The sequence below is a fragment of the Dipodomys merriami genome, unplaced genomic scaffold (assembly GCF_024711535.1).
Source record: "Dipodomys merriami isolate MVZ:Mamm:240054 unplaced genomic scaffold, mDipMer1.0.p SCAF_367, whole genome shotgun sequence".
Classification (NCBI taxonomy): domain Eukaryota; kingdom Metazoa; phylum Chordata; class Mammalia; order Rodentia; family Heteromyidae; genus Dipodomys; species Dipodomys merriami.
The window spans coordinates 92,261-114,208 of NW_027205237.1; the positions used below are offsets into that span (position 1 = coordinate 92,261).

Sequence of the window (21,948 nt, forward strand, 5' to 3'; positions counted from 1 at the left end):
CTGAAGGACAGTGCCCAGGCCCCAAGTTCAAGCCCCACAACTGACAAAAAAAAAAAAAAAACTAGAATGGAGATAGGCACCAGTGGCTCATGCCTATAATCTGAGCATGATGGTTCAAAGCCAGCACTGGGATATGTGTAAGACTTTTTAAAAAGCACATTGCTGAGAGTTGGGGCTAGTAGGGCTTTTGAAAATGCCTCCTTGCATCATGCATTGGTTCATCTGTGAATTTCCCATAGATTTCTACTGGATGCCAAGCAGCAACCAGGACGACACTGAGTATTACAAGGCCCAGCACTAGACCTCCAGTGTGTCTAGGAAGCAGCACCACCCGAAAAGTCAGACTAAAACAGCCACTGGAATTCCACGACCAATTTGATTCAGATAAATACAAGTTCTTCAGTGTTTGCTATAGTTAAGGAAATGGACTTCTGGGAAAAAGACATTCACTGAGATAAGGGGGAAAATCATATCTATTTACTTTTACTTACAAGAAGCCAGGGGGACCCCAAAAACAACCCCCAAACCATTATATAGCTAAGAAATTCATATTATGTTTAGGTATTTAACCTGAGAAAAATCCTTCCAAAACTAGGATCAACATCCTTCAATCACGTCTTGTCATGAAATGATCAGTACTTAGAAAAAACTGACTGCTCATGTCCAACATGGTAACAATTTGTCAATACTGCTTACATTTTATATGAATCTAATTGTAAAAAATTCACAAGAGACTCTTTCCTGCCATAAAAGCTATTTAGCTGGGTTCCAGACACACTGATGACTGTCACGTGTGTTAGGGGAGAGAGGACGTGATGTATCAATGACACAGCTTACCTACTAAAAGAGAAGAGAAGGGCTACCATTCCCACAGACCTCACGGCGGATGCCACACGCAGATCCGCCTGTTCCTCCGTAAGAGGGGCGATGGGTGGGTTCTCAGTGGCTCTGGGAGGCTCACAGTTCAACGCCAGCCCAGGCAGTAAGTCCACAAGCAGAGACGGAAGGTACCAGGATGGCTGGGGCAGCAAAGTCCACTAGCAAGCCTGAGGACCGAGTTCAAACCCAATGCCACTCTACACACACACACACACACACACACACACACACACACACACACACACACACACACACACACACACACACACACACACACACACACGCACGCACGCATGCACGCACACACGCACGCATGCACGGAGCCTGTGGATGTCGCTGAGCGGCAGAGAAGTCTCTGCTTGTAGTAGGCCCTGGATCCAATCAAAAGAAAAGGAATACCTTCCTCAATTATCACTTCAAGAACAATGGGAGAAAGCATACGTCTGCTCGTGAAAGGACGTAAGACTTCATGATGCAAGGAGAGGGGGAGAGGCAAATACTAAAGGACGACTGGAAGAAGCTGAGATTGGCCTTACAGAGGAACTATGAATTCCAAAACATCACGCCAGAGTTACCACACAAGAATCTGTAAGAGAACAGACGGTCCATTTCTGTTTAACCCCTTCCAGAGTGTAATCAGTGCAAGTCTGAGTGTGCAAGGAAAAGAGAGAAGGTTAGAGAGCTTCTGGGAGGCGGCAGCTGCATTGCAGATTAAAATCTTGCCTTCCCCAAATATGCAAGGGTATCTGACTACATCTAGACATTCCGTTACACTCTTTCCAGACATCAGGATTTTTTAGGACAGGCATATTTACCTGTAATGGATTATCTGCAGTGACTCAAAGCTGGCTTCAGCAGCAAGTTTGAAAACAGGAATGAAAGTAGGGAGTATCAGATCTTGTGATGGAAGAATGGATGTGAAAAAAATAGAGCAACTTTTATTAAGGCTTTATTACTTTCAAAGGGGACTGTTCATTCTAGTGGCACGCTGATCAACTTCTAGTCATTTACTTACTTATCTAGGGAAAGATTTGAAGCAATGTCAGAGCTATTTTCACTCATCTCCAGGAAGAGCCCAATGTCCAATGATGGTTTTTAAATGTCTTCAAACATTGCTCATTGAAGCAAAATGTAGGATTTCTAAATATTTTACTTGAGTTCTTGTCACCTGTATGAAAGGAGCAACGTAGCCCCACCTTGTCTAATGCCTGGAGAGTTTTAAAGCCATCACGGAGAGACAAGCAGGCAATTCAACTCATTTTTTCTGTCTTGTCCTTACAAATCAAGTAACAAAGGAGCCATTTCTTTGCCTCCAAATCAAGTAAGTGGCCAGAGTGCAGATGCACTCCGAGTTTTACACACAGGTCAGTGGAGGAAGCGATCCCCGATGGTGAGTAATGTTGGAATGGCGTTCGTATCTCTTGTTATTCTGAGTTCTATGGTTTTTCTCAGGACACAACCACAAAGTATCTAACCCATCACTGGAGTTAGCTAAAACATTTCAAGGGTTTTGGCATATGGTAAGTGCTCTGCAGTATTAGCTATTATTATCAAAATAATGACTGCGTTTCAGAAAAAATAGCAAATATAAAAAGTATTAGCAACTAGAAAGAAAGCCACCATCTTACTTATATAGATTTTGTTTACATGTACAGACACATAGGTTTCTGAGCCTATGCTAAGTTTTATACAACTTTCAGGATGTTTTGTCAGTTACAATCACTGTCTAAAAAGAAAATTAAAAAGAAATAATAACCAAATATATCCATACATTGACTGTAATTTACTATAGGCCACACTAAGCATACACTAAAAAAATAAAAAATAAAAATAAAAAACAACCTGAGTCAAAGGCAGGCAATGAAGGAAAAAATCCAGACATCAGGGTTCAGAGAAACAATCCCAAAATAACAAATGTAAAATAACACAGGAAAACAGAGCTAAGGAGACTGCGACACATGGAGGTGACTGCAGTTCAGAATGAATGCTGAGAGAGGGTCTTTGAGGCCTGTTTCTAACTAAGGGAAAGCACTAGCATCTCTTTTTTTAAGCATAATTTAGATCAATCGAAGGTGTTTTGGTTTTGAGGCTCTCAGAGTATGTGTAAACTTGCAGGAGAGACCTGTTCCCACCCACACCCGCGTACAGGACATGCAGGCACAGGAGAGGCGGCACGCACACCCCCAGTTCATCCCTGGCTCTCGGGCAACCAAGTGAGAGGACAAACCTGCTGGAAAGGTCGCGTCTGGGCCTGCCTGAGAAGACGGTGCTGCTGCTGCTGCTGCAGAAGCTTCATCTGTATGAACTGCTGCTGGGAAGTGAGCCCGTGAAGGGTGAGGGGCTGCGTCACGGCGCCTGAGCGCCGCTGGAGCATGTAGGACAGTGCTTGCTTGGTGCTGGCTGGCACAACGGGGCCCGCGGGGTCCAACCTGGAGCCTCCTACAGCAGCACCAGAGTGGAGAGGTAAAGCAATCAGGCGTCCTTATTTTACCAAAACACAGGCACTTCACCTTCGCAGGAGGGAGTCTAATACTGTACACAATGCAACTTCACGAATGCCCTACTTCAGGGGAGAAAATGAGGAGCTGCCATAATTTGGCAGTTATATGAATTTCAAATCATCTAAGGCTATTGGGAATATATTACTGGCATAAAACACACTGCTTTTGTTGAGCACGGGTGGCTCACGCCTGTCATCCTAGCTACTCAGGAGGCTGAGATCTAAGGATCGCGGTTCCCCAGCCCGGGCAAGGACAGTCCATGAGACTCCTATCTCCAATTAACCACCAGAAAACCAGAAGCGGTACTGTGGCTCAAGTGGTAGAGCACTCACCTTGAGCAAAAGAGCTCAGGGACAGCGCCCAGGCCCAGAATTTAAACCCCACAACTGACAAAAACAAAAACAAAAACAAAACCCAAAAAGCCCACATTGCTTTCATGGCATATTTTGACAGGAGTCCTGAGCCAGACATAGAAACTCTTGTGATTTTAAACAAATCTGAAGCACATGTTATTTAAGCTTCATTCCCGGGACATAACAAAATGTATCTCTTGCAGTAGAAAAGCACAGAAAGTACTTTAACTTGAATTTCCTGGAAACTTCAAATATCACAAATCTAAAGAGAAAATACTTTTTGAAAGCTGGAAATCAATTAAACAACAAACATTGATTATACTGTTATTTAAGAAAACAAAGGAAATCCTTAGCATCTCTGGATACGGATTTGATTATTAAGTGCCTTCATGGGTTACAAAGTATTCTTTTTAGCGTAGCTGTGGCTCAAAGTGGTAAAGTGCTAGCCTTAAGCAAAAAAGCTCAGGGACAGAGCCCAGGCCCTGAGTTCAAGTTCCACAACTGAAAAAATAAAGTATTTTTTCACCAACTGCTGGCTTCACAGTAGCTGCCAACCCTGATGTACAGAGAAGAGCTCCCCATAAATGCCTCACCCACACCTACCCTTTTATAGAGAGCAGTTCACAGGACAGGCAGCTGAACCATGGCTACCCTACATGACTTCAGACTCAGCGCCACAGGCAGCCTAAGTCAGAGCCACCCACAGAGACCGTGTGAGAGGCGACCAGGGATCTGAGAGGTGGGCGGCCTGACCACACTGTGCTCACACGGTCCATTCACAGAAAGAGAATAGAGCTGTGATAGGTCAGTCAGTTTCTTTTATGGTTCGGGTTTTTTTAACTGTATTTTTTTGTCTTTTCTTTTTTGGTACTGGGGAATCGAACCCAGGACGTTGCACTTGCTAGGCAAGCGCTTTGCCACTGAGCCACATCCCAGCCCTCAGTTTCTTTTAATGTTCATAACCCTTCTACAGTCTTTACCTCTGAAGAAATGTAAGGTTATGAAATCTTTCTGTGCTGCCCAGGATGGCTTCAAACTCCTAGGCTCAGCCTCCAGAGTATCTAAGACTACAAGAGTGTCCTACTGCACCTGGCTGAAGCTTATTCAGAAGGAAAGATACTCTGAGTGAAGGGAATTGCTGAAACGTCAGCTGAAATGTGAGCTCTCAAGGTCTCAAGTTTTGTAACGCTCTCAGGGTGAAATCAAAGGGAACCTCATCTAAGAGTGACCTAACTGCGTTTTTGTTACATACCTGGAGTAAGAGACTGGTTCTGAAGGAAGAAGGCAGGCTGCGGGGGCTGGCCCACGAGGTTGTAACCCCACACGGTGGACGGTGCGTGGTGCATCACTTGGGAGGAAATGGGTGAGTAATTAGGAGGTGCTCGGTATATGTTGCTCTGTGGATACTCCTTCAACATAAAGATTAAAAAGAAAGTTTGAATCGACATATCCCACGCTAATGAATTATTTGAGATACTTCCTATGTCTGTGTAAAGGGGAAGGGGGAAGTGAATACAGGAGTCAGACCTTTTCCTTTACTCCAGTGCAGCTCAGTAGCAGGACATCTGCCTCTCATGCACAAGCCTCACAGTAAAAACCAAATCAAACCAAACCAAAAAGAAACCACTTATCTTGCAGTGGCCAGAGAAGAAAAATACCTTCTGTCAGTTCTTTAAAAAATTAAAAATGCACTCAGAATGCCCATACTGAGCAAGACTAACTACAAGCACCTTCCTTGATAAGTTCTTGATAATCATCTCAGAAGGCCGTCCCCAGTGTCTTGGGCCTCGAGGACATTTGTATCAGAAAGGCCCACAATGCTTCGGGACTGCTTTCTGCCTAGAAAGCATCCTACTGGAGTCCTTCTACTGCCCTTCCACACAGGTGGGCGCCCCAGTCCCGTGCTGCGGCTTCCTGAGGATCGGAAGCATGTCTGTCATGGTTCCATACAGCACAGGACAGAAGCATGTTCCCTGCCATTTTACACAAGGGTATATGCCACTGAGAGAAGGTGTAGAAAATAAGCTGAATTTGGAGCTCTGGTGTCTGAGATGAACAGAAGCCAATTCACATGGGCTGGTATCTGAAAAGAACAGTACCCCAGATCAGCAGGAGGCTCAGTTGGGACCACATTGAACAAGCTTTCGAGGTGGAGGAACTCGAGCACAAGAGTAACCAAGAGGCGCTGACACATGAGCACAGGCTATCAGGGAGGAACAGAGAGGTCTTGGTTTTGACACAGGTAAATTACCCTCAGATGTCTGAACACAAGTCCTTCTTATGCTGTGCAGTAAAAATTCCCCTGGGTTTTGTAGAAAGTTACTTCAAATGCTCAAGTATTTATCAGTAGAAAGAAATCCTAAGTACCACATCTTATGTTCCAAAAATCATTTATAAATTATAATTCGATACATTTCTCAGGGTGTGGAGAAATCCCGGCAGCTTGAACTTGAGGCCTCGTGCTTGGTAGGCAGGTGAATGGCAACTCAAGCCCCCCCCACCCTCGCTTCAGTTTACTTTTCATGTGGGGTAGGATTTATGCCCAGGATTGGCATCTGACTATGATCTTCCTACCTCTGCCTCCCAAGTAGCTGGGACTACAGGTATGTACCACCATATCTAGCCCGGTTTCTGATCATTGGTAAGGAATATGAGTAGAAAGCAAGAAAGACAGCATTTACAATTAGGTCTACTTATCTCTCATAAAATCTGATATGGAAAAGAAGCAGAAGGGCAAGAGAGCAAGACAATAGGAAAATAAGGAATCTCTAGATCACCATATTGGGCATCATATGTAAGTTAACACAGGGAAAAAGAAAAGCGTTTTGTTATGTTAATGTATTGCAAATTTTGTCAACTACCCAAAATTATAGGATTTGATATTTCAAAAAATTAAGGTTTCAAACCTGGGAAGTGATGAGGAACTGAGATTTAACCCAGAATTATCTACGAGAAGCAGCTCTTGGTGTATTTGTGAAAGTTTTAACATGGAATTATTTCAGTGAAATGGAGTTTGGATAAGGAAATGGCAGTTAATGGCTCTGAGAAGCAGTTCAAGTGGAGGGGAACCCAACTCTGTCCACCTGTTATGTTGTGCCATCCGGTTAAACGTCACAGAAACGAGTGAGCAAGAGCTGTCTCAGAGCTGACGGACGTGGGGACACAGGCCCAGTAGTGATTCTCACCCTCACTGCTAAGGAGCGTATGGACTTCCAGGGACGTGGGGACACAGGCCCAGTAGTGAGTCTCACCCTCGCTGATAAGGAGCGTATGGACTTCCAGGGACGTGGGGACACAGGCCCAGTAGTGATTCTCACCCTCACTGCTAAGGAGCGTATGGACTTCCAGGGACGTGGGGACACAGGCCCAGTAGTGAGTCTCACCCTCGCTGCTAAGGAGTGTATGGACTTCCAGGGACGTGGGGACACAGGACCAGTAGTGAGTCTCACCCTCGCTGATAAGGAGCGTATGGACTTCCAGGGACGTGGGGACACAGGCCCAGTAGTAAGTCTCACCCTTGCTGCTAAGGAGCGTACGGACTTCCAGGGACGTGGGGACACAGGCCCCCCTCGCTCCTAACGCGCCACGCTCTCCTGGCTCCCTACTCACATCCACGCGCGAGCCGCACTTGGTCTTGCGCTTCTTGCCCTTTGTCTTCTTCTCTTCATCGGCTGCGTTTTTCCCAGGATCTGACAGCTCAGCTGATTTCCTTTCTGGTTCCTGAGAAACGGGAGATGTGGGCTCTTCCTCTTCCTCCTCGGGAGGCAGGGGCAGCGGCTCCAGGTAGTAGCTCCGGGGCTTGGGTGTGGGGTGTGTGTGGTACAGGAGGAGGTGGTGCTGCTCCTCGTATCTGATTACTCTTCGATCCACACGGACAGTCCCAAACCAGGCCCAGGAGAGAGGAGCTGGGTTCTTCTGGCCCTCAAACAAGTCCCACGGGGACACTTTCTGCTTGGTAGAGACCTGGAGCCCCTGTGGTAAGACGGTGCGTGGTGAGAATGTGTTCAGATCTCGCCCTGGATCACGGGCAGCCTGCTTAAGACCTAGCACTCAGCACCCCAGACTGCAGAGCTAGGTCACTCACAAGAAGGCAGTGCCTACAATTCAGACCTTTATGTTCAGCTCTACAGTTCTTCGCTTGCTACACATAAGCAACACAAGTAGTCTATGTTGCTTAAAATCCATTTTTCATTTATCTTTTCAAAGAAGAATCTTTTTAAATAAAGAATACTGAAAGGCTAGTCTTACTAATACAAAGTATAATCAGTAATCTATTTTTTATGTTTGAGACAATATAAAACTTAAGAGCCAAAACACACTTGGCCCCTAAGTGGTTTCCTATTAACTTCAATCCAAACCTGCATGGACTTGATTCAACATGGAGACCTTTCACATACTTCACGAGCCAGATTATCATTACCATCATCATCATCATCTATTTTTAAATTTGGTGCCAGTGCTAGGGCCTGAGGCTCAGGGCCTGGATGCTGTCCCCCTGAGCTCTTGTGCTCAAGGCTAGTGTTCTACCACTTGAGCCATGGCTCCACTTGCAGATCTTCTGGTATCTTACTGGTGATAACAGACTCATGGAGTTTTCTCCCCTGGCTTGGCTGGTTTGAACCATGATCTTCAGACCTCAGCTTCCTGCGTAGCTAGGATTACAGTGAGCATCCTGTGACCGGCCATAAGCCAGATTCTGAACGAAGCAACAGGATGACAGAATTACATTACAGAAGCAATTATAGAAGTCTTTCCAGTCCAGCTTGTCTCTGCTAACTCCAGAAGAACACATTCTGTTTCTGAGTTATGTTAAATAAGAAATTCAACATTATTTTAGTGTCTCTTAGAACATTTCCTAGTGTACCAAGTTAAATATATTTCTCCTCAAAAACATTCATTCAGTCTATAAGATGAGAACCCTCCTTGTTCTTCTTATCTACACGTAATCTGCCACTGATGGCTTCTTCCAACACCAAGGTTCAATTAATTTCCCTTCATATGTGTCTTGAGACGAAATCATTTTCTAGGTATAAAGACCACATTACCACCAAATGGATTCTACAAGTCCCACTGCTAGAGAGCTGAAACACAGCTTGACCTGAAGTCCCACTGCTAGAGAGCTGAAACACAGCTTGACCTGATCCTAGCTTTTTCCTTTGTAGAACTACTTTGGAACTGGGTACACAGGCTTTTCTGATTGATGGCAGCATTAAGTCACATTTTTCTCCATTTTCTAATGTCCCCAACGCTCTCTACCATGACATACAAATCTTATTGCACTGTGGTTTCCTACTTCCTCTAGAAAGTAGGATGTTAGGAGCTCCACTTTTATTTCTGTGATTGTATAATGTCTGATTGCCTAATGTCCATTGAAAGAACATCTGACTATTTTTGTTCTCTTTTAGAGAACTTTCTTCAAAACAATGTCCTGAACTACTAAGGAAGATCCTGTCTCAAAATGCAAAACCATGTAAGTATTAAGTAATTTTTACTTGAAATAGCTTATTAGCACAATACACTATTTATCAATAAAATCTTTCTTGCATAAACATACAGTACTTCCAATTGTGAAATAAAATCAGAACTGGTCTTTGCTTTCATTTTCTTAAACTTTAGTTTCTCCTTGGTGGATTTCAGAAATTTATTTAGATTTAGGTAAAGATTTTAAATGAGTATCTTACAAAATATGATGTTTACTATAGTGCATAACAAAAATACCCCCTAAATTTTTTAAGAAACTATAAAGTTGAGATGTTTTAGGTACTTTCTAGGAAGATTAAAAAATTGCTTCATTTCTGTAAATAAGATGTATTTATGTGTGAGACAAACATTTACACTTGCCTGTTTTTTATCGATAGAGTCAAATCCAGCAATTTTGTTTCCTTTTGTGTCGATCAAAGAACCCATAGGCTCACAAGTGATGACATCACATGTCTGTTTGGGCAAAGGTAGCAACTGTTGAACTTTATCAATGCTTTCCGAACGCTTGTCTCCAAGCTCTTTCTATAAAAACAGAGAAAGAAAAGAGGAGAGGGAGAGGAAGGGGAGAGGGAGGGAAGGGGGGAGGAAGGAGAAAGGGAAAGGGAGGGAGAAATAAAATGGCAACTCATATAAATTACAGTGAAGGCAAAAGTTAACAGGAAGGAAGTTCCTTCATGAAACAGTTCCTTCTTCACAGCTAGCATGTTCTTTAACCCTGAAATATGCCATGGCACAGTTCCAAATCAGTACCATGCTTCATTTCTTCTATTCAAGTAGAAAACAGAAGACGGACAAAGGCAGCCTTGTTGCACAACATCACAGAGCAGAAATGACAAACATTCACGCTAGCATTTGGGAGCTGAAGACAGGAGCTGCAGCAGAGAGAGAACACACTCCCGCACCCAGGGGCGGACCTCAAGGTAACCATCCGTTATTTTACTGACAAAGTCATCAGATACGCGTCTTTCCTTCCTTGTACTGTGGGTTTATAGTTTATTTCAAAGAGAGTTAGTCAAATAAATCAGATTTTCAAATATTAATAGATGCTGATTGTTTAACTACATGAGCAAGTCCAAGCATGGATTAATCCTAAATCTTAATTTGGCATTTTGGTTAAGTTTTGATAATGAATTATTTCTAAAATAACTTAAAAATTAGACATGCTCTGTGAATAAAATTGGAAGAATCTATAGATTCTCGTGACATGCTTGTAACTTTGGGGCCTGGCAAGTGGGGCCTGGCAATAATTAGCAATCACATCACTTTACGTCGAATGTGTAAGCATTTAAATTACTGAGTAATAATTTAAGAGAAAATGCATTCATTAGACAAGAAACCCACAACCACCTTGAATGTATACCAGAAGCTGGTCACAACTTACTTTCAGTTTCTTCACTAGGTTCATGTATGCTCGTTTATTCTCTTCAGACCCCCCTGGGGATGCGTTTGATAGATCAGAGGCTAACGTCCCATTGATTAGGACACCCAGCATGTCAAGAACTGTGGTGAATAATTCGCTAAGAGGCAAAACAAAACAGTTTTAGTCCTAAAAGGAACGAAGCTAGGGAAGGCACAGAATTTTAATGGCACTAGGGTGTGGCAGCATCTGTCCTCAGGACATCAGCGCCAGAGTGTGGGGTGAGCACATACTTGTTAGTGTGCATGTCAACGGCTCCCGAGGTGATTATCTGCAGAAACAGGAGGGCCCAGTCCGTGGTCCACTGAGCACTCCTCTGCACGGTGTCGAACATGCCTCCCACCTATCATACAAACACAGCCCAGAGTCAGTATTCCCAAAGAGAGAACGCCACACCCACCACACCCACCAGGTCACCCGCACTACCACACCACATCACACCCACTACACCACCACGTCACGCCCACTACACAACCACATCACACCCACCACACATCACACCCACCACACCACATCACACCCACTACACCACCACATCACACCCACTACACCACACCACACCCACTACACCACATCACACCCACCACACCACATCACACCCACCACACCACATCACACCCACCACACCACATCACACCCACTACACCACATCACACCCACTACACCACATCACACCCACTACACATCACACCCACTACACAACCACATCACACCCACACCACATCACACCCACTACACCACATCACACCCACTACACCACATCACACCCACTACACAACCACATCACACCCACCACACCACATCACACCCACTACACCACCACATCACACCCACCACACCACATCACACCCACACCACATCACACCCACCACACCACATCACACCCACCACACCACATCACACCCACTACACCACATCACACCCACTACACCACATCACACCCACCACACATCACACCCACCACACCACATCACACCCACTACACCACATCACACCCACCACACCACATCACACCCACTACACCACCACATCACACCCACTACACCACCACATCACACCCACCACACCGCCACATCACACCCACCACACCGCCACATCACACCCACCACACTGCCACATCACACCCACTACACCATATCACACCCACCACACCACATCACACCCACTACACCACCACATCACACCCACTACACCACATCACACCCACCACACCACATCACACCCACCACACCACCACATCACACCCACCACACCACATCACACCCACTACACCACATCACACCCACCACACCACCACATCACACCCACCACACCACATCACACCCACCACACCACATCACACCCACTACACCACATCACACCCACTACACCACATCACACCCACTACACCACCACACACACCCACTACACCACACCACACCCACACCACATCACACCCACCACACCACATCACACCCACCACACCACATCACACCCACTACACCACCACATCACACCCACTACACCACATCACACCCACCACACCACATCACACCCACCACACCACCACATCACACCCACCACACCACATCACACCCACTACACCACATCACACCCACTACACCACCACACACACCCACTACACCACACCACACCCACACCACATCACACCCACCACACCACATCACACCCACCACACCACCACATCACACCCACTACACCACATCACACCCACTACACCACCACATCACACCCACTACACCACATCACACCCACTACACCACATCACACCCACTACACCACATCACACCCACTACACCACATCACACCCACCACACCACCACATCACACCCACCACACCACATCACACCCACCATACCACATCACACCCACCACACCACATCACACCCACCACACCACATCACACCCACTACACCACATCACACCCACCACACCACCACATCACACCCACCACACCACATCACACCCACTACACCACATCACACCCACCACACCACATCACACCCACTACACCACCACATCACACCCACCACACCACATCACACCCACTACACCACATCACACCCACTACACCACCACATCACACCCACCACACCACATCACACCCACTACACCACCACATCACAACCACCACACCACATCACACCCACACCACATCACACCCACCACACCACATCACACCCACCACACCACATCACACCCACTACACCACCACATCACACCCACTACACCACATCACACCCACCACACATCACACCCACTACACCACATCACACCCACCACACCACATCACACCCACCACACCACCACATCACACCCACCACACCACATCACACCCACCACACATCACACCCACCACACCACATCACACCCACCACACCACATCACACCCACCACACCACATCACACCCACCACACCACCACATCACACCCACTACACCACATCACACCCACCACACCACATCACACCCACCACACATCACACCCACTACACCACATCACACCCACCACACCACACCCACTACACCACATCACACCCACCACACCACATCACACCCACCACACCACATCACACCCACCACACCACATCACACCCACCACACCACCACATCACACCCACTACACCACATCACACCCACCACACCACATCACACCCACCACACCACCACATCACACCCACCACACCACATCACACCCACCACACCACATCACACCCACCACACCACATCACACCCACTACACCACATCACACCCACCACACCACATCACACCCACCACACCACATCACACCCACTATAGCACATCATACCCACAAATTGTCATTAGTTGAAAAAAGAAAGGTTTCTATACTCTGCTTATTATGAATTAGTCTGTTGTTTTTCTCACTTAGCTATGAGTTTATCACTATTTTGTGTTACTTCAGCATTTGTTTGGTCAAAAACTGAATGAAGATCAATAATGAGCGTGGACACTCATTAGATTTCTTTCCTTTGTCTTTCATGATGTTCAGTTTATAATGTAATTGCAATTACATTAAATCTGATCGTTGTCAAAACTATGTGATCCAATTATCTGCAGCTGCCACGTTGAATCTAACGCCTTTGAAAACACCTGCTAACCCAGAAGCAGTGCTTCTGAACTCAGCGGAGCTTTGCCCCTCAGGCTGCCAGCTCCTAGGTGTGTGACTTAGGCTAAAAGTCAAGTCAAGACTCCAGGCAAGGTGCCACTGACGGTGTCGTTGGGGTTAGCTCAGTAGGAAAGGACCAGTCCAAGGAATGTACCCTGTTTGAGAAATGAATGATTCCCATCAAACAGCCTTGTGAAATTGTGTTTGTGATCAATGTGACAGAAAGTCATAATTCTGAGATGAAGGATGTTATGGCTTTTAAATTCATCAGGTGAAAACTAACATATCCCAAAGTAGCAGTTTTTCTAGAACACCTCTAAGCACAAACTAAGAGAAAGAGACCTTTGTTAAAGAAAACAAATAATGCTTCAAACTTTGACTACTGTCTAGAACTTGACCCAGACAGGAAGGGAGGTGGCAGGGAGTGCAGAGAGTTGAAGGGAAGGGGAAGCCGTTGCTGAGGCTGCCGTCCACGCTGCCCGCAGCCCAGCTGGACCCGGAGCGCCTTCCACGCAGAAAGGGGGCCATTACAGGAAGCACACGAAGCCCCCTACCAGATTTAAGCGGAGCTGCAGGGCCTCGTGCACCGCCTGCCGTGCCTTTACGTCAGCCTGGTCGCGCTCTTCCCTCCAGTTACTTAAGATCTGAAAGCAGAAAAGAGAAAAAGAAAGGGAGAGACCAAACCCTGTCTCTCTAAAAACTGCTCTTATTTCCTCACAAAAAGGTCAGCGGAACTTGTTCCTGACAGCCCCAAACAATGTTTTAGCTTTCACAAATTAAGAAAGAAAGCTTAATAAAATTCTAGTTTTCCTCCTCTTTCACAAGCAGAGAATCTGTTGATACTGACAGTATCATTAAGCCTGGGGAAATGCCTTAGAAGGCCATTAAACATTAACAAAAAAAGTTAACTACACTATTTAATTGGTCTTATGAAGATAAATACTGGGGACATAGAAGGAAAATTTCACATTGGTCCAGGCTATATTTCCAGGGACCTGCTATGAGTGAAGACACTGCAGACGGGACACCGGGCAGGGCGAGGGGCAGAGTGACAGTGAACACGGACTTACACCGACACAGTGACCGAAACGGACCGGGAAACAAAAAGCAGGCTAGGCTGGCATCTGACAAGAACCTCTTCCAGCCAACAGCTAGGCTTCGTGGATGCAACTTCCACCCATGTGACGGCAGTGGAGTCTATGGGGCGTAACTGGTGCCGTGGTGGAGAGCAGTCAACGCCATTAGTCCAAACAACTAGTACAGATTTATTAGTCCACATTTCTAAGTTTTTATTGCTTCCTGGGATTTCAACTCAGGCCCTCAACACTAGCTGAGCAGGAGCTCTACCACAGAGCCATACTTTACCCGCTTTTCCCACTGGTTATTTGACCAGAGTGCGTATCTGAACCTTGATCTTATTTTATGCTTCCCACGGTAGCTGGAATGACAGGTATATGTCCCCCTCCCTCCCCCACCTTCCCGACTGGGTTCTTCTATTGAGATGGAGTCTCGCAGACTTATCTGCTCAGTTGGACGGGAACCATCAGCCAGAGTGGCAGGGGCCTGCACTGCACTCAGCTGCTGGATGTTCTAGAAGTGCCTTCTGTGAATGCCCAGGCTTGACGTGAACTGTGATCCTCCTATCTCAACCATTCAAGTAGCTGAGACTGCAGCTGTGGACCACCAGAACTTGACCCAGACCTTGTGAATTTTATTTGGATGTAAATATAAGGAGCTTAGACACCGAAGGTGTAGGTGATTCGTATTTCAGAAGTAGAGCTATATTTCACACGAGTAGCTATGTGGAGAAAAGAGCTCCTAGATCCAGCAGTGGGAGATGGCAAGGAGACCCGAGCAGGAGTCAGTGTCCTTGCTCGTGCCCATCACCGCCACGCAGGAGAAGACCTGGTGCCACGAGGTGGGCTCACTGCTCTGCCAACCTGGCCACTGCTCTTGATCCACGCTCAGAACTTTCTGAGTCATTTAGTTTCTAGGCAGTACATAAACAGTGTCCCAAACACATATCCAAAGAGCCACGGTGGCTGAAAAAGCCATCTCCAAACTCGAGGAATACGTTAAAATGCCTCCTGGTGCGGCCAGCGAGCTGGCATCAGACCACGGCAGACCCATACAAATATACTCCTGAACCCACCCAGCTCAGGCCGGGCCAGGCTGCGGGGTGCAGGGGTCACAGAGGCCACAGAGGTCTCATCCCGGCCCCTGCCCAGGCAGACTGTCTTCTCCAGAGGGCAGCAGCACACAGCTGCCCCGAAGTTCTCGACACTACGACGCACATCTTAATGCGCATGTCTATCTACCTTGTCACGTGGGTCACTGATGCTGTAACACCGTGAACCTGTGAGTGGTACTTGTGGCGGGCGCTCTGAGGAACACCAGGTGGGAGAAGAGGGCGTGGGTTACAGCGCCCAGCATCTACTGAAACCATGGTGCATCCTTATTGGTTAAAGCCCCAGCACGTTGTCAGGGAGTCGCTGGCTGCACCTCACCTGGTGCATCCTTATTGGTTAAAGCCCCAGCACATGGTCAGGGAGACGCTGGCTGCATCTCACCTGGTTCACTTGATTCTGGAGCGATGTCAGGAGGCCTTCCCGCTGCTCGTCCTGCCCCTTGAGGCAGGTGAGGACCAGCGACAGGAACGGCTGCTGGCTCAGGAGAGACATGCTGCAAGGGAAGCGACCACGGCACATCAGTCAGGAAGAGCTAGCCGTCACTACATCTTCACTGACTCATATTTATTTCACTAGTAAAGGAAGGAAAGGGCAGAAAACAGTGACAAGCAAGCGAGCACAGATTAAAACCCAGGCGAGGCTTCTCAATATCTAGGTGCGTTCTGCTGCCCTGGAAGGCACCGGCAGCCATGTCGGTGCATGCCGCAGGGCAGCGCGCCCCAAGGGGGGAGCGCCGCGCCTGCAGCGTTTTAAACTTTCATAAGGAAACAGATTAGCTTATATATGGAATAAAGTGAGAATTAAGACAAGGTTCACTTTAAACGTTGACTTTAAAATTCAGAAAACATGCCTCTTCACAGTGTTGATTCTTTGGGAGCTGGCTTTCCTTCTTAGCATACTTTCTTTTTCCTTTTTGCAAGTCATGGGGCTTAAACTCAGGGCCTGGGCACCGTCCCTGAGCTTTTTCTGCTCGAGGCGAGCACTGTATCACTTGAGCCACAGCACCACTTCCAGCCTTTTTGTACAAGTTTATTGGAGATGAGCATCTCCAGACTTTTCTGCTCAGGCTGGCTTCAAACTGCAGTCCTCAGATCTTAGCCTCCTGAGTAGTTAGGATTACTGGTGTGAGCCCCTAGCACCTGGCTTCAACACATTTCTTAAGACCAAACAGGACTAGCCACAAGGTTGGAGGACCGTAAGAGTGGGATTCGTGCTAGAAGCCCCTAGGGTCCAGGCTCTTCGACAACCCACAGCTCCCAATGATAAAGGGGCTTCAAGACATTTGACAAGAGCCAGGAATGTGAGGTAGAATTCTGGAGGATCCAAGTTAAGCCAGCCTAGGCAAAAATTTATTCTCATCAAGGGCAGCAATGGGAGGAAGGGAATGAGAGGGAAAGGGGGAACAGTTTACACTAAACAAAAGGAAAAAATGTACGTATCACCTGATGTGGAAGAAATAGAATATTGTCAAAGCTCATAGAATTCACAAACATTATAGACCACGATAATGACAATTTGCCTTGTGAAGCTTAAAATGTGTTTGTGACTTTAAGTATCACTATCCCACAATACTGTGAAATTTATGAAATCACTTAGTCTCAATAAGAAACTATTAAAATTTATTCTCAACAAATAAGCCAACCTAACAGTACATGCCTGTAATCCCAGGTACTTGAGAATTTGAAAAACATAGGTCGGAGGACCAATGGTCTGAGGACCCCTGCTCCCAAGATCCTACCTGGAAATTCACTAGGACAAAGGAAGGCTAGGCTGGGGGCATGGCTCAAGTGGTAGAGCACACGAGACCCTGGGTGCAATCCCCAGTACTAGCTACAAAAGAGAAAAAAGACAAAGAAGACAGACATTTGGAAAAATTTCTAGTTTCATTGGCATTTAAATAAAGTATCATCAATTAAAACAAACTGACCAAACAAGCGCTAGAGGGAAAAAAATCTACATGTGGGCTCCAGACCAAAGTATTTCAGTCAGCTTACAAAATACAGGCACTGGCCTTGAGTAAGAGGCCAACAAAGACAGTGTTAACTGGGGGATAAGACATCTGCCTGTTCTGAATTCTTAGAAAACGGAAGACATGATTACTTTTCCCCTTTACCCCAAAGATGCTAAATTCATAGTGTGATATCTGTTCCTCAGAAATGTTACTTTTTAAAAATTATTCAAAACCTTTAAGGGCAAGGTAGGCGCTAGTGGCTCACGCCTGTAATCCTAGCTACTCAGGAGGCTGAGATCTGAGGATCGCTGTTCAAAGCCAGCCTGGGCAGAAAAGTCCATGAGATTCTTATTTACAATGAACCACCAGAAAGTGATGCTGTGGCTCAAGTGATAGAGCACTCGCCTTGAGCTGAAGAGCTGAGGGACAGCGCCCAGACCCAGAGTTCAGGCCCTATGACTGGCAAAAGCAAGCAAGCAAGCAAACAAACAAAAACCCAAAACCTTTCAGGGTATAAAATTAACTAATATTAGTTTGGGTTGCTTAGAAACAGTACTAAATGGAAATGTCAGTAACTATTACAGGGCCTAGCATTCCAAAATTTCCATTTTACATGTTTTAAACACGAATATTACCTATCAAGAACTAGAAATAACTAAAACTAACTGTGGGTGTTGTGGCTTAATGATCGAGCACCTGCCTAATAGTGTGAACACCGCGCCAGCACCCCTTGCCAGACACAGAATGTCCTGGCTACCACGACCACTGTCCATTCATCTGAACTCAAGGTGCTTTCAAAGGCTCAACCATGACTTAGACTCACAGGGACAACTGAGAGCCAATGCACTCATGAGACTGGGTGCCCATATGTTAAGTATTACCACATGGCACTGGGAGCCGGGGTACTAAGTATTACCACATGGAACTGGTAGCCACGGTACTATTACTACATGGAACTTTCTGGGAACAGAACCTTGGCTGACAGACCATCTCTGATTCCTTAAACAATGAAATGCCTATGGGCTCTGGGGTCAGGACTGTGGGGTGGGTGGCAGGGCTCATGGTCTCTGTGGGCTCTGGGGTCAGGACTGTCAGGTGGCAGGGCTCATGGTCTCTGTGGGCTCTGGGGTCAGGACTGTGGGGTGGGTGGCAGGGCTCATGGTCTCCGTGGGCTCTGGGGTCAGGACTGTCAGGTGGCAGGGCTCATGGTCTCTGTGGGCTCTGGGGTCAGGACTGTCAGGTGGCAGGGCTCATGGTCTCCGTGGGCTCTGGGGTCAGGACTGTGGGGTGGGTGGCAGGGCTCATGGTCTCCGTGGGCTCTGGGGACAGGACTGTCAGGTGGCAGGGCTCATGGTCTCCGTGGGCTCTGGGGTCAGGACTGTGGGGTGGGTGGCAGGGCTCCCGGCCTCCGTGGTAGAACCAGACACCTTCGCAGACACACCCCCTTCAGTCCTACCTTTTCTGCTTCTGTCTGTCTCTCTCCTTCTTTGAAGAGGAGCCCAGATGCTGCCCCTTCTCTAGCTCTTCTCCAGCAGCCTTCAGCACCCTTCCCTGAACAGAGGTTGGCAGCCTGGCGATGAGGGGGGCCACCAGCCACACGCCCCTGCGCTCTGAGGAGCTACAACCAGAGGCAGGTGTTACGCCGTGAAGCAGCCGAGTCTGACCCCACACAAGGACGGAAGCGCCCACAGCAGTCTGATGTGCAGGACATACTATGCAAAAATTTCCTTCTCATTTCTCAACTATCTTCCTCTTGCCAAAACCAGACATGTGCTTCTACATCCCATCCATGTGTATGGAGAGTTTGGGGCAGACATTGTATATGAACTGTTTTTTTGCAGTTCTCTGTGATTCTGGCTTTTTGACTACTAACAATCATTGTGTTGGCAAACAATACACTTGGCTAAATAGTTACAATATCAATACTTTTAAGCTTTAAAATTCACTAGTTATTGTTTTTACCAAAATGATCAAAGACAGTCAATCAGTTATGATTAAAAGGATTACTTTACAATTCATACACCTACTGGTTCTAATACTGAATGCAAATTACCATGTCATATTACTGAATAACTGCCAAATAAGAAAGATAACAGAATGTGTTTCCGATTTAATGAATACCACGGAACACAGTAGCTCCTGAAGACACTGAAATCATGGCTTGAACCTGAGTGCATCTGTGGCTCGAAGGCATCTGAGTCTACTCAATTAAGTATGTTAAATGCCAAGAGAGATATCATTCACCTAGCTTTATCCTCTAAGTTGTTGCTTAATGGTAACTGTCACTAAGTAGTTATTTTCTCATACTTCCTGCATCTTAATTAAAAAAGTATTATGCCAATAAAATTCACAGTAACCTGTGAAGAGTTCATGACAAAGCACGAAAGATACCTCAGAAATGTCTTTATTCCGTTTTGCCTCGTGCTACTCGCATCAGCATTTCCAGCACCGTGTGGGTGGAAGAGGCTCAGGCCAGCGCTAGAGGAGCTGCTATTCAAATCTGCAGACTGCTGGAAGACCTCTATGGTGGCCTTTGCAATATTGTCCAATAAGTTGTTCATTTCAGCCACAGAACCGGAGCCCTAGAGCGAGACATGGGAAAGCTAGAGCCCACCAGGCTCTCCTTCCTCCTGAGATTTCATCCGTGTGCACCCTGCGACGCATACTCACAGGGTCCTTCACACACTGCTTGATCATGAGTTGTAGTTCCAGCCAGGACTGTCTCAGTGTCCACTGCTCAAGATTCTGGGGGAAGATGCAAAGATTTCCATTCGATATTAAGGACATTAAACCTGTGTTAACATGTGAGTTCTCACAGCACTCATTCTTTCAAGAAGAAGCAGGGTAAGAGGCACCAAAAGAGTTTACAAGGATCAAAGACTTACCATCAATTACCTATGTTCACTACACACAAAGAAACAAATAGCAACATCCAAATGATGTCACCATCTTGGCTAGAAACTGTGAGACATTTCATCTTTCAAAACCTAACAACTTCATTCCTAAGTAATTCTAATGCTTCTTAATATGTCTAAGACTGCTCCTCCGTAAGACTCCTTCCTCTGAGGTAAATGTAGTACAGATGTAAAATATCACTATTTGTGACAGCTGCAGCAATAAACTGAGGCAAATCCCCAGGAAAGGGCAAAGTGAGGGAGCGTGACTTGTGATCGTCACAAACAGCGTGTCAAGTGACCGACACGAGGCTGGAGAGCGCTCTTACCTGGAGAATGCGCTTGATGTGCCGCCTTTGCAGGCTCTCCCCCTCGGCACACTCTTTAATGCCATGCGGGTAGCAAATGAGCTGCAATAATTTCTGTGCTTGCACATTTGAAAGCACAGGGTCCAGAATAAGCTCTTTGTCTGTGCATAATCTTTCAGGTTCTTTTAAGCAATGTTCTCCTACCCATTCCTAAAAATGATACAGCAGTTAGACGGACAGGCACCAACTTACCACAAACCCATGTATTATGCTCTCACTTCTCAGAGCAAAATGGCATGAAAATCTGGTAAGACTCTACAAACAAAAAAACACATGAAAGAAAAAGGAAAAAGTTTTAAAAAGAAAAATTCTAGCATGTTGGCTTATCAAAAACACAAGGTGGAACTCTGACTAAAGAGAAACAGCTTAAAAATATATGCAAAAAAAAAATAAAATACTGGTGTATAGTTTCAAATGGAAAATGAGTACTTTTTTAGGGCACTATTTATGCATTTATTTATTATTTTATTTCAGAACTGGGTTTTAAACTCAGGGTACTTTGCTTTCTAGGTAGGTTCTCTAACACTCTAACATGCCTTCTAAATTATATTTTAATTGGATTTTAACACTTGCTCTGTAATGATATTTCTATAGTATATGCTCTTCATCACATTAACAGAATACATTAAATTGTATTCCGCTGAATAGGCAGAACATACAGATATTTAGAAAATACTGGACTTTATGAAACTGTTACCAACACAAATAGCAGTGCATAACTACCTTCTATACAATTGTTTTATAGTAATTTCAAAGAAATCTAACTGCTGGGTAGAGGTTGTACCAAA

General features: G+C 46.0%; 2 protein-coding genes across 9 annotated transcripts in view; one reads left to right on the forward strand and one right to left on the reverse strand.

Moving 5' to 3' along the window:
• Positions 1-21,948, reverse strand: part of LOC138804484 (mediator of RNA polymerase II transcription subunit 12-like protein) — a 215,186-nt gene that overhangs the window by 24,496 nt on the left and 168,742 nt on the right. For 7 of the 8 annotated variants that reach the window (XR_011365277.1, XM_069988758.1, XM_069988757.1 and 4 more), the window contains 12 exons: positions 21,122-21,310; positions 20,569-20,643; positions 20,290-20,480; positions 19,355-19,516; positions 16,329-16,440; positions 14,313-14,402; positions 10,865-10,974; positions 10,596-10,731; positions 9,575-9,736; positions 7,343-7,705; positions 4,986-5,142; positions 3,107-3,318 (listed from right to left, as the gene is read on the reverse strand). Coding sequence is in view for 7 of the 8 variants with exons in the window: in XM_069988758.1 (XP_069844859.1) it covers positions 3,107-3,318; positions 4,986-5,142; positions 7,343-7,705; positions 9,575-9,736; positions 10,596-10,731; positions 10,865-10,974; positions 14,313-14,402; positions 16,329-16,440; positions 19,355-19,516; positions 20,290-20,480; positions 20,569-20,643; positions 21,122-21,310 (1,959 nt within the window). In the remaining variant the exon portion in view is untranslated. Of the gene's footprint in view, positions 1-3,106; positions 3,319-4,985; positions 5,143-7,342; positions 7,706-9,574; positions 9,737-10,595; positions 10,732-10,864; positions 10,975-14,312; positions 14,403-16,328; positions 16,441-19,354; positions 19,517-20,289; positions 20,481-20,568; positions 20,644-21,121; positions 21,311-21,948 lie in introns of those variants that run through there. The other variant, XM_069988759.1, reaches the window with a different exon arrangement.
• Positions 10,003-21,948, forward strand: part of LOC138804488 (P2Y purinoceptor 12) — a 43,436-nt gene continuing 31,490 nt past the window's right edge. Inside the window, exon 1 of the mRNA XM_069988765.1 lies at positions 10,003-10,134. The gene's annotated coding sequence lies outside the window, so the exon portion shown is untranslated. The remainder of the gene's footprint in view (positions 10,135-21,948) is intronic.